Here is a 13,010-nt window from a genome sequence, read left to right as displayed (position 1 = left end):
AGTCAGCAATAAAAAAGAATAAATTACTGATAAACATGACAAAACGGACAAATCTCAAAAACATATTGGTCAAAAGAAAAAAGACACAAAAGAATGTATGCCATATGAGTGCATTTATATGAAGTTGAAGAATAAGAAAAAAACAACCTTAGCAGCAAATCAGAACAGTAATTGCATGGGGGGGGGCATGGGTGCTAACGGGAAGGGGGTACAAAGGAATGTTCTCAGATTATGGAAATATTCTATGTCTTGAGAATAAGGTTACATAAATGTACAGATGTCAAACAGTACACTTCATACTTATATGTAAATTTTATATTAACAAAAACCTAAATAAGTAAGTAAAATAAAACCCAAACTACAAAGATGTAAACGTACTAAGATTGTTTTATCCTATTAAGAAAAGGAAAGATTTAAATCCTATATCTGCTAATTTGTCAGCTAGTAATATTGAGCACCTGTGCACACTGAGCCTGACACAGAACAAATTATTGAATTAATAGAATAAAATCAGTATATAAGCCCATTTCTTCTATTTTTGCTACGTAAGACATAATGATGAGAAAAATAAACATTCATATGTATAGTAATATTGAGAAAAGCAAATTTTTCTCATCAATATCTGAACCAAAAGTAGGCTCCCTATGATACAAAATCAGGCTATACAGAATGAAAAAATTAAGACTTTGTTTAACAGTATATTGCTTTATACCAATGTGAAAATCAGTGTTTGCTGAAAGCCTCCAAACCTATTCTTCTATACATTTTTCCAATTATATAAAACCTATTCTTCTGACAGACACTGTTCAACATTCCTCCAAATATATTCTAAGAGTGGTAACTGATAAGGAGACTAAAGAAATTTTTTTTGATAGATAATTGTTGATTTTTAATTAAAAGCAAATAGAAGGAACTCCTGGCTGGCTCAGTCAGTAGAACATGTGAGTTTTGATCTCGTGGTTATGAATTCAAGCCCCATTTTGGGTGTAGAGATTACTTAAAAAATAAAATCTTCAAAAACAAACAAGAAAAAGACCAAATAGAGAAAAGTCCTAAGAGTGATGGTAAATTTCAGAATTCTTTCCTACCTGAGATTTAAGACTGCTTTAGACAAAATGAAAATTCGAATTTTTTTGGATCTTGGTGTCCAAGTCAGATGATTTTAACTCATACGATTTAAAAAAAAACTTTTTTAATGCTTATTTATATTTTGAAAGAGAGAGGAAGAGAGAGAATGAATGATTGGGGACGGGCAGAGAGAGAAAGGGTGACACAGTATCCGAAGCAGGCTCCAGGCTCTGAGCTGTCAGCAGAGCCCAACATGGGGCTCAAACTCATGAACTATGAGATCATGACCTGAGCCGAAGTCAGAGGCTTAACCAACTGAGCCACCTAACTTACACGATTCTCCTAATTTACACGATTTTTAATTGCATGTGATTATCTTTACCACTATCTAATATAGTTCAAATCATCAGTACTTACTGGGCCCCAAATACTAAAAATCATTCTACAGACACTGTGGAGGTCAACCAATAAATATAAAAGATTGCTTCTTCTTTCAAAGAATTTTCTAGCCCAACATCCCCCATATTAAACTAGGATATAGTAGCTACCTAGGGTCTACTGAATTCCCAATCCCCACATTCAGGGAGAGAAGGGGCATGTGGTAGTAATGTATTAGTATCTCACTGTGGTTTGCCCAACCCAAAGTCATGATTATTTTTTCCCCTCATTTTCTATTAGTTTTGTAATTTCAGCTCATATGTAGGTCTATGATCCAATTTGAGTTAATTTTTGTACACGGTGCAATGTAACATTTGAAATTCATTATTTTACACAGGTGTCCAATTGTTCTGGCATAATTTGTTGAAAAGATTGAGATCAATGCATCTTAGTTAACAGAGCACAAAAAGCATATTGTTTCAGATTCTATATTGCAACTCATCTTTAAGAAATTACAACTAACTGGGGTGACTGGGTGGCTCAGTCGGTCTAACTTCAGCTTGGGTCATGATCTCACGGTTCATGAGTTCGAGCCCCAAGATGGGCTCTGTGCTGACAGCTCAGAGCTGGAGCCTGCTTTGGATGCTGGGTCTCCCTCTCTCTGTCCCTTCCCTGCTCACTTGTTTGCTCGCGCGCGCTCTCTCTCTCTCTCTCTCTCAAATAAATAAATAAATAAATAAAAATTAAAAAGAAATTACAACTAACTGGAAAGGGTATAAAAGCACCCCTCTCTTTTTAAACTAAATTATCTATGTGAGGCTGGGTACTCTTCATATATTTTAACCAAAACACCACATCACAACAGATTGAATGCAGAAACAGAAATGAAAATCCAGCTGTCTTTTGTTAATTTAGACATTATTTGCACTAGTATGTAATGGGTTTATTACAGATACTTTAATTAATAAGTTAATACTTAAATTTTTTCTCAGTTCTAATTTCAAACAGTAACTATTAGTATACACAACCCACATAAACAAAACCACTTTGCTGCCCATGATAATTTTTTACAATGCAAAGGAGTCCCAGACCAAAACCAAACTGCCACAATCTGTCTCTTCAGTTACTGAAATCATCCTTGTGGTAGCTACAGTAACACATCTAAAGGGAAGTCTGATCAGGTCAAAAGTTGTGTTTAAGTCCTTTCAATAGCATACTGCTCTTCTTCGCATCAAGACTAACCTAGCCCACAAATCCTGCATAATCAAGCTTCCCAGTCTTTCCTAGCTCCATTCTCCTCATTCTCTGAAATAACAGTCTTTTTCAGTAGAGGCCTTAAATGCACCAACCTCCATCAGTCCCCAGGGCCTTTGCATTGCCTCTTCCTTAAGCCTGAAATGTGCTCCCCTCCCTTCTTTTGCCTAATTAATTCCTACTCATCCTTTAGACCTTAACTCAAACATTATCTGATCTTCCCTCCCCTCACCTCAGGTTAGACCAAGTGCCTCTTTTATATATTCTTACAGCTCCTCTACATTTCTGTGATATGATTTTTCAGTTTGGGAGTTTATACTTTGAGGATTATGTGATTTAATATAAAGATAATAATCATACATATAACTCTTAAATAAAATTTTGTCTATGTGTCATATGCAGTTTTTTCCCAGGTCAATAGTTCTCACTAGTCCATGATACTGCACAGTGAAGAAGTAACTGTTCCAAAGAGAGGTGTGGCCTTTGCCTTTGGCTATTGAGAGGTGGTATCTAGGCTTCTGGAACTTCTTACCTAACCGGAGTGTTTTTCTTCCTGAGGCTTCTGGCCAATGGAAAAATGTGATTTATAGTGGGGGCTTTGAACTATACTTTATCAATTCCTATCCTGAGAGGAAATTGAGGCAAAAAGCATTAGTGTGACCTACAGGAGGGGCTAGAGACTAACAGTCAGCCATGTAGGCAGTTTGTAATTGAGCCCCAACAAAACTCCAGACACCAAAGACTTGGGTAAATTTCCCCAGCTGGCAGTACCCCGTGTGTATTGTCATATACCATGGCCAGGAGGCCAGTAACGCCATTCATGAATCCATGGAGATGATGACAGGAAGTTCTATATTTGGTCCCCTCTAAAACCTGCCCTATGTGTCTCTTTCCTTTTGTTAATTTTAACCTGTATCCTTACCCTGTGATAAATTATAATAGCTTTCAGTGAGTTCTGTAAGTCCTTTTTAGTGAATTCTCAAGCATGAATGTGGTCATGGGGACTCCTAAACTGGCAACTGGTGTCTGAAATGAGGGCAGTCTTGCAGTGACTATTCTCTTGGAGTTTGGTTAAACTTATTACAACCCAAAAAAGATTAAAAACCCACAGGTTAGACCAGGAGTTCCTGGAGAGCAGAAACTTTATCAATATGACATGCAGTAAAAAAAAAAATTATAATATTTGAAATAAATTGATAGGAGAGTAATATTCTCTAACAATAATAGCAACAATGTTAATAATAAAGATGAAGATGATAAAAAGAGCAACTATTTACTGCATGCCTTTACTGCTGTCTCTATTTACAGATGAGGAACACAAGGATTAGAGTGAAATGGCTTGCTCAAGATCATACTAGTGACAAAGACAGCATGTAAGCCCTGATCTAACTAATTTTAAGGCCTATGCACTTTCCTATATTGTATCTCCTAGGATTAGCAAAGGAAATTTAATATTATATTTTTCAAAGAACAAATACAAATATCTAGCATTATCACCACTAAAATAGTATAACTGAAGACCTGCAATTGTCCACACAGTTCAGAATGTGGAATACTTCCTCTCTTCTAAGATGATAGTTCTAAGGGTACTTACAGATGATGCTTACTTACAGCTTGCCTTTGAAATTCTCCTAAATAGAATATGAGCTACACAGGTTAAAAACAAATAAAAAGCTAACTTGCTGTGTAAAGCTATCAAATGCTAAACACAAACTGCAAATATCTGAGGTGGACAGATAACATTTCTGCCAAGAAAATCACCATATATAGTACCAAATTTGTAAGCTATGGGCATCAAGCTCTTTCTTACATTTTTCTCTACAAATTTTCCATTCTCTGTATAGCTTTTTCTCACATCCTAGAACTGCCCTGATAGTCTCCAAGAAAGGCTGAAGGGAACTAGAAACCGTCAGTTCATGCAAGACAAGCTGGACTGTTCAAGCTAAATATCGTAACTCAAAGGTCTTCAAAGGCCTTTCCACCCTGAAACTAGACTTGTTAATCAGGAGATAAATAAACACAGATCTTACTCCCAAATCTATACAGCTATCTAGCAACCAGGAGACACTCTAATACAGCACTTTTAGTTTTTAGTAATCGTAAAAAAACACAAAGTGTTCAGGCAACTGGCTGTAATTAATTGATTAATTTACTAGACTTGTTAATTGGCTTCAGGTAAGTCCAGAGCAAACAGTACATAATAAATGCTATTTGCTGAAATTACTTTAAAATTCACTATCATACTTCCACTAGATATGAAAACTAACAGTTAAATTGTGCGATGTCAGTTCTGGCAAACCAATCATGATAATACAAATGTCTTAAGAGTGGATCAGTCTGTGTCTGCATTAAAAATGAATAATTAAAAGAGTCCTGAGTGATGTGAAACACAGTCAATATGAAGGAGAGAAAGTGAGCATAAGTAAAGCATAGGAAGGGACGAGGACACGCTAATGAATCTGACACACGCACTAACGCCCGCAAACAACCCACAGAGACAGAGAAAGTACCTGGAAAGCTGTGAGTGCGCCAGTCCCTGGGTTATACAGGCATCGCAGCGAAGGCATGCTGTCCGCCAGGCTGGAGCAGCCCAGCCACAGAGACCTGGGCATAGAGCACTGCAGAGAGAGGACAACTATGAGATGGGACAGTATGAGACAGGATGGCACAGATTACAGGAATTTCAAAGCTTGGCTGAATGCAATACTCCGGTTGCAACTGGCCTTTATGATAGAAATATATTCAAGAAACATACTACTTACAAGTTCTAACCCCAGAGAGAACCTCAAAAGGGGCACTAGTGGCCAAAAGGCAAGGGGAAAGAAAGGAGGTTACAGGTTAAAAAAAATTTTTTTGTCTGTTCTTTTATGTATGAGTCTAAAGGAAATCTACTTCTTAATCCAATAATTAATTCTTTTCTTCTGTACACCTCAACTCATCTCCTATAAATTCACCACAGGGTGAAATACTGCACAGACTAAACAGAAACACTTCATGGTAGCCATTTCATTATTAGGAATGGTAAATTAGAAAACAAACTATAAGAGAAAAGTTGGGGGTTTTTAACAAAGTGGGGAGGAGGAAAAGAGAAACTATCAACCCCCCACAGCTTTGACAGCAACTGACTCTACACAGTTTACATATGTTTTATGTATCTTGTTTAACCGAAATCCAAAGTTACCATAGCAGCTGCCTCTTCATCGTTCCAGATGGATTGGGGGGGAGGGGGAGGAGAGGACTCAAACAGAAGGGAAAACAACAAAGAAAGAAAGAGAGACAAGGACAGAAGAAGAGAAAGAAAAAGAGAAAGAACCCAAAAAAGTTACTTGTATTAAAACCTCCTTAAACAGAAAGGTATGCGTGAGTATAAATATACACAGTGTAATCAGTAGCAAAATGGGGCAGAAATGATTTTAGTAACACTAATTAAACACTATTAGTATTACTGCTCCTATAATCTTATAAAATAATATATCTTTTGAAGGAATTTTTACATGCTTCAAGTTTTTCTAAATGTATCCCCGCCTGACGTTTGGTCCATCAACTTGGGTGCTATTACAATCTAATAGTACTACAAAAACTAAACCCCTGATCATAGCACATGTAAAAGTAGGAATACGTATTTTAAAATATAGCAGTCAATAAACATATTAAACTTGAAATTATAACTTTTGAAATATGATTAATATCATGGGACTTTTTTATTTTTTTTAATGTTTATTTATTTTGAGAGAGAGAGAATGAGCATGAGTGGGAAAGGATAGAGAGAGAAGGAGACACAGAATCTGAAGCAGGCTCCAGGCTCTGAGCTGTCAGCACAGAGTTTGATGTGGAACTGGAACTCATAAACAGCAAGATCATGACCTGAGCCAAAGTCGAATGCCCAATCAACTTGAGCCACCCAGGTGCCCAGGATGTTTTTATTCTTAAAATACCCTAGTTGTAGAAATTAATGTTAGGAAACAAAATATGGTATTCATTGTTCATACTTTATAATTGACATGAGAAGTGTGTCCTTCAAAGGACTCCAAAAAATAATCTGGTCTAGATTCTGCTTTCAGGTCATTATTTCCTCGTTTTACAATTAAGGTGACTGACTGATGCCCAGGAAAAATTAAAGTATTTATTCATGATCATGAATTTAAAAAGCAGAGAAGTAGGTACTGGAAAACTGGCCTATTGCTTTTTAAGTGCCCTGCCTCCATCCATCCCTAGGTCATTATGTGGAGACATGAGACTTCAAAGAAGCATATTTGCTAAAGGCATCACTGGATAACACACCAACCACAGCAGCTACGCTGCTTTAAACTACTACAACAATCTCCTGACTCTGTTCACTGTTTCCAGTGTTTCTTCACCTCGAGCTATAATCCATTTTACAAAGAGCAGCTAAGTACAGAGTAATTGTGTTCACCCTACTATCATGTCACTCTCGCCAATAATTCATAATGGTTCCCTCTATCTACTATATGAAATCCAAACACTCTATCAAAATGATCTCTCCCTACTGCCTACATTAACACATTCTCTGTCCTTCCAATTGGCCCTGGCACTCGAGCTAATAACTGTTTGATATTTTGTTCAAATATGCATTGTAGTCCCATCCTTTGAACCTGTAATTTCCTTCTCCCTTTTAAATCCTGCCAATGTACATCTCTCATTGACTTTAGCTTTCCTTAGAACTATTTATACTAATTTCAGTCTCATCCAGTAGGTCTCAGTAGCAGAGATTCTCATATTGTTCAGAAAGCAAAAGGGAGAAGAGAATAAGGGAGAACAGGTCAAAAAAAGTTTCTTTCTCCCTGAGAATCACTGTTTTCATATTACTGCTCTACACTGGAGATTATCAAGTTCTTCATTAAAAATTTTTTTTTAAGTAAATGATGTTAAAAATTTCTAAGCCTAGGGTTCCTGGATGGTTCAGTCACTGGTGGCGTGTCCAATTCTTGATTTCGACTCAGGTCATGATCTCACAGTTGGTGAATTTGAGTCCTGCATAGGGCAGTGTCAGCTTCATATTCTCTCTCATTCTCTCTCTGCCCCTCCCCTGCTTGTTCTGTCTCTAAGTTGGGGGTGCCTGGGTGGCTCAGTTGGTTAAGCGTCCAACTCCTGATTTCAGCTCAGGTCATGATGTCAAGGTCATGGGATTCAGCCCCACATCTGGCTCTATGCTGAGTGTGGAGCCTGCTTGGGATTTTCTTTTCCTCTCTCTCTCTCTCTCTCCCTCCCCTCCTCATGTTCTCGACCTCTCTCTCTCTCAAATAAATAAACATAAAATAAAAGTTAAGAAAAAAATTTCTAAGTCTGGGGCACCTGGCTGGCTTAGTTGGAAAAGTGTGCAACTCTTGATCTTGAGGTTGTGAGTTCCGAGCCCCATGTTGGGCATAGAGATTACTTAAATAAATAAATCTTTTTTAAAAAAAACTTCTAAGTCTAATGTTTTTAGGCATTTATTCAACAAATATTTATTGAGCATTTTCCTTGTACTGTCCTAGAGACCAGGGATAAAAAATGAACGAGACAAAAATCCATTCTAGTGACATTCTCTTGAACTTAAATTCTTCTATGTTTAAAATCTTCAATGTAAAAACAAACAAACAAAAAACGTGTTGTTAGTGAGTTTCCTCATGGTTAATGAGAGACACTGCACATTATATAAGCAGTTGGTTAAAGTTCTGTGTATGCCAGGTAGAAATGAAAGTCTCATTCTGGAGAAGGGACTGAATTTCAGAAAAGTGGTAGAATAAGTGAAATAAATAAAAGAGAGAATGAAAATACAGTAGAGGAACAGGGAATGGGAGAGAAAAAGGCACCAGAAGACAGCTTTACTTCTCTGCCCCTCATAAGGAGGAGGTGGCTGGGACGCTTTAAGCCTTACTGAAGCCACCTGCATGATCTCTTCCTTTTTACTAAATATGCATAATTGTTTGTATTTGTGATCACTCCCTGGTATGTTTTTAAGGCACTCTTCTTTGTACTGCTTTGTCTCCTTCATTTTATATTAGATCCTGTGTCATTTTTGCAATATGTCCTTGATTAATTACTATGACTTTCCCTACTGTTACTCATTCTAATGCTCATCCTTATTCATTCATCTCTATCTTCCATCAAAATTCCCAACTAAGAATTTGAAAGGACTTACCCCATCCCTTTAAACTAAAATTTCAAAATAAAATTATAATCAATAATGAAACACAGACACCCAGAAAATCCACTAGATATACTGGGATGATTTCTAAAATAGCATTAACTTGCAAACACCACACAGAGGATGCATTTTCGATTATTACAAGACAATTGGTGTGGGTATGAAAATTGCACTTGCATAGAGTCAGATCAGAACATTATCATAAGGTTTTATATATTATAGCTCAATTTAAAAACCAATTTGAAAATTGGCTTGTATTGTAACAATTAATCTTACCCATACTGGTAAACGCCACTTAAAAACATTGAGAAAAAATATATAATCACAAAGTTAATGGAATAGACTATAACTTCTACCTCTTCCCTTCTATCTTCATTTTTCTAAATGAAGGGGGAAATCAAAAGAAATTTGGGTAATAAGTAACAGGTGGAAAGCAGTGTCACTTTGGTTACTATTCTTATGTATTCTATATAATTCAGGGCCATCCTGATTGGTTAACTCCTGACAAAGATCTAAGGCTTTTTCTGTCCTTTAATGTTTAATATATAATCCCCTTTAAAACTTACCTTTAAAACTCTGAGAAGCACAAATAGTTTTCTACCTAAAGTTTAGGCTCCAAAATATTTACATTCCTAAGGTTTTCTCACTACACTTAAAAATGGTGGATGGGGTATGGGGGAGAGGGAAACTGGGTGATGGGCACTGAGGAGAGCATTTGTGGGGATGAGCACTAGGTGTTGTATGTAAGCCAACCTGACAACAAATTATATTCATTAAAATATTTTTAAATTAAAAAGGCAGGTTCTAGAGACTTCTGGGTGGCTCAGTAGATTAGGCATCCAACTCTTGATTTTGGCTCAGATTACAATCTCAGGGTTTCATAAGTTAGAGCCCCACATCAGGCTCTGTGGACTGGCTGCTCAGGGCCTGCTTCAGATTCTCTCTCCCTTTCTCTCTGCCCCTCCCCTGCTTGCACTCTCTCTGTCTCCCAAAATAAACTTAAAACAAGAAAAAAAAGCAGGTTCTAAATTAAACTGCAATCTAGCAACTATACCCTCATGTTTAGATATTTAACTTCTATTAACTGTTAAAGAGCTTGTTAATGACCTATTCCTTAAATGTTATTCCTGTGCAATCTCAAAAGCTCCAACAATTTGAATCATACATGTGCCTTCATCCTATACAAATCCAGCCCTACACAGCCCATGTTTGTCTCTTCAGCTCATTCCCCATTTAACCTCACTCCAACTAACTCTACTCTGCAAACTCAAAGAAAGTTGGAGACCATAATAAGTTATTACAACTGAATTCTGTTATCCAACTGAGTTAAGTTTACCGGGCTTTGAAAAGCAGACACAGCATTTAAAAAAAATCCCTGGACATGATTTCTACTACTTGGAAGAATCAGAAAGAGATTGAAATGTTGCAACAAAGGGCCTCCAGTGCTTCAAGAAGAATATACTATCTAGTGCCCTTCAGGTTCAACAGCACAAATTCATTTTCATAAAGAAACTGAAAACCTCGACTCCTCCCCCTACTTGGCTGCCTAGAGAAAAGTCACAGTTCCTCTCCACTGATAGAGAGCCCTGCAGGCAAAGGGCTGGCCTCAGCATTTACTATATGAAAGCTGAAAGACAAAATCTCCTAAACTCAGGTCCCTGTTGGTCAACTTCTAGGAGTAATAGAAGCTATAATAATCAACAATAAAAAGATTGCTGCATTGAGAGTTTGTGTATCCTTAAGCCATGGAATAGAAGAATTCCCTTCTCACTACTATATCAACTAAAAAGTCAGGCCAAGAGAACTACAGTATTCCATAGGCCATGTGATACACTCAGACTCTACCTATACAAATTCAATGACTGCCTCTTACAAATCCCACTTTAATTCACTCACTTCAAAAATGAAACTGTCACATAGAATAGTCATAGCCTAGCCTTATTGCACAAGGTTGTGATAAAATTAAAATTAAATAAAATAAGAGTACAAAAGAAAAAACATGTAAATTGGCATCATTACTAAGAACAGAATTCCATGAACATCACTCACATTTCAAAATGTTCTGGGAAGCCACTGCGAACTGCAGACCATAGAATCAATAAATTCATCCATCAATCAAATACTTATTGTTCTTTACCAAAATAGATACATATAGAGTACAAAGAGAGAAGAATCAAAATTTATCAGGCATAAATTATGCTAGATCCTTTAAATACATTATTACATTTAAGATTACAATCCATGTCAAAGAGTTATTAATATTTTTACTTTAACTGGAGAGTAAACTTGAGTTCAGAAGAGTTACAGTGACTACAAGGCAATGACAGAAAGAAGACCGTAATGTGTTTGTCTCCACAAACCCAAAGATTCACAACAAAGACCCGTTCTCAAGTAGTTTACACTCTTACAGAAATAAATTAACCAACACAAACAGTAACTGCAAGGAAAAATAGAAGAATGTACTAAATTGTGTTAGACAATAGCTGCTATATAAGTTTAATTAAAATTTAGAAAACTTCAGACACAGCCTCTAATTTTATTGTAGCACTTATTATGTGTAAATTAATTATATATTTGTCTCCTCTACCAGCCTGTTCCTCAGAGAGAGGAGTCATGACTTTTTTTTTTTTAATCTCCAGTATCTGGTCATAGTTGATACTCAATAAATGTGCACTTAAGGGTGAGAGATCATAGAGAGCTAGATATCACAGAGAAGGAAGCAATTTTTACTTATGGAATAGTAAAAACACTGATAAGATAACAATGGTTACTTTACTAACACCAATCTTACTAGATTGGAAGGTCTTACTAGACTGGTGTTGGATAAAGCTCTTCTATAATTCATTACCTTACCTGTAAAACAATCCAGCAAGGTAAATAAGATCCAGAGGGGTTAAATAAATTAACAAAAGTTGAGGGGTACTTAGCAAGCAGTGAAAATGGGATTCAAAACTAGATATTCTAGGGACACCTAGATGGCTCAGTCAGTTGAGTATCTGACTTTGGGTTAGGTCATGATCTCACAGTTTATGAGTTCAAGCCCCTACGTCAGGCTCGGTGCTGACAGCTTGGAGCCTGGAGCCTGCTTTGGATTCTATGTCTTCCTCTCTCTCTACCCCTCCCCTGCTCACTCTGTCTCTCTCTCTCTCAAAAAGTAAATAAACATTTTAAAAAACTAAAAAAAGAAACAACTAGATATTCTAGTACCTAGGACAGTGCCAAATAAAAATGGCACTTAAAAAGGAATCCCACCCAGGAAGCTGTTGTAATCATCAAAGTAATAGCCATGGTGAAGATAAATGTATATCTAAAGAAGAATCAACAGGACTTAATGACAGACTATAAGGAAAGAAAGAGTATAGTCAGAAATAACTACAAGATTTCAAACTTGAATGACTAGAAGGATGGTGGTAGCACTGATAGACAATGCAGGAGGAAAGTGAGCTAGATAAGCTCAGAAATCATTAATTTGACATGATAATATACCTCTAGTATACAAAATTTTGGCATGAAAGCTTGGATATAAATATGTAAGGATTACATAGATGTGGGAATCACTGAGTTCTACATAACTGTAATGCACTAGGTTAAAAGCATTTGCTGTAAAAATACTAGTGAGATTTTTTTTTAAATAAAATTTTATTCCTCTTTCCTTGTCTCCTTTCTTACTCGAAAAATTCAGTTCAAAAGCCATTAAGTAAGAACAGGCTAAGTAGGCATCAAGCTGAGTGGTAGAAGTGGCTGTAGCGACCCGATACAGGCTTTTGGAGTCCAAGTAGTATGAGAAAGGTGTCTCTGAGGAGAAAGAGGCCTGGCATAGAGTTTCAGAGCCCAAGCTGGGTGAGGGAAAAAATCTGCACAAGACAGCGGCCTGGCATGGGGTACTACACCCTAGTGGACTGAGAAAGGCTTCCACATGGGGACCAGAATGGCAGGGAGCAGGAGGATGAGTGATGTGATAGGGCAGTGCAGAAAGGCAGGCAGCAAGGGTTCCCAAAGTGAACAGAAGACATTCATTGAGAGTGGAGGGATATTGGTATAGCACTGAGTTTCAGACCCAGTGGAATAAGCAGGGTGGAGGGGCAGTGGCCCAAAACAGTGTTTCAGACCCAGTGGGAGAGGAGCCCAATGGAAACTGTCAAAAACCTAAAGGGTAAGGAAA

General features: G+C 37.1%; 1 protein-coding gene across 5 annotated transcripts in view; it reads right to left on the bottom strand.

Moving 5' to 3' along the window:
* The window catches only part of BTRC (beta-transducin repeat containing E3 ubiquitin protein ligase), a 176,558-nt gene that overhangs the window by 110,541 nt on the left and 53,007 nt on the right, over positions 1-13,010 (bottom strand). For 3 of the 5 annotated variants that reach the window (XM_029932417.1, XM_029932414.1, XM_029932415.1), the window contains exon 2: positions 5,211-5,318. The exons of the other annotated variants lie outside the window; for them this stretch is intronic. In XM_029932417.1, the coding sequence (XP_029788277.1) occupies positions 5,211-5,318 (108 nt within the window). The remainder of the gene's footprint in view (positions 1-5,210; positions 5,319-13,010) is intronic. 5 annotated transcript variants of the gene reach the window in all.

The sequence above is a fragment of the Suricata suricatta genome, chromosome 2, assembly GCF_006229205.1.
Source record: "Suricata suricatta isolate VVHF042 chromosome 2, meerkat_22Aug2017_6uvM2_HiC, whole genome shotgun sequence".
In the NCBI taxonomy this organism is placed as follows: Eukaryota; Metazoa; Chordata; class Mammalia; order Carnivora; family Herpestidae; genus Suricata; species Suricata suricatta.
This window is presented reverse-complemented; position numbering and strand designations above follow the sequence as displayed.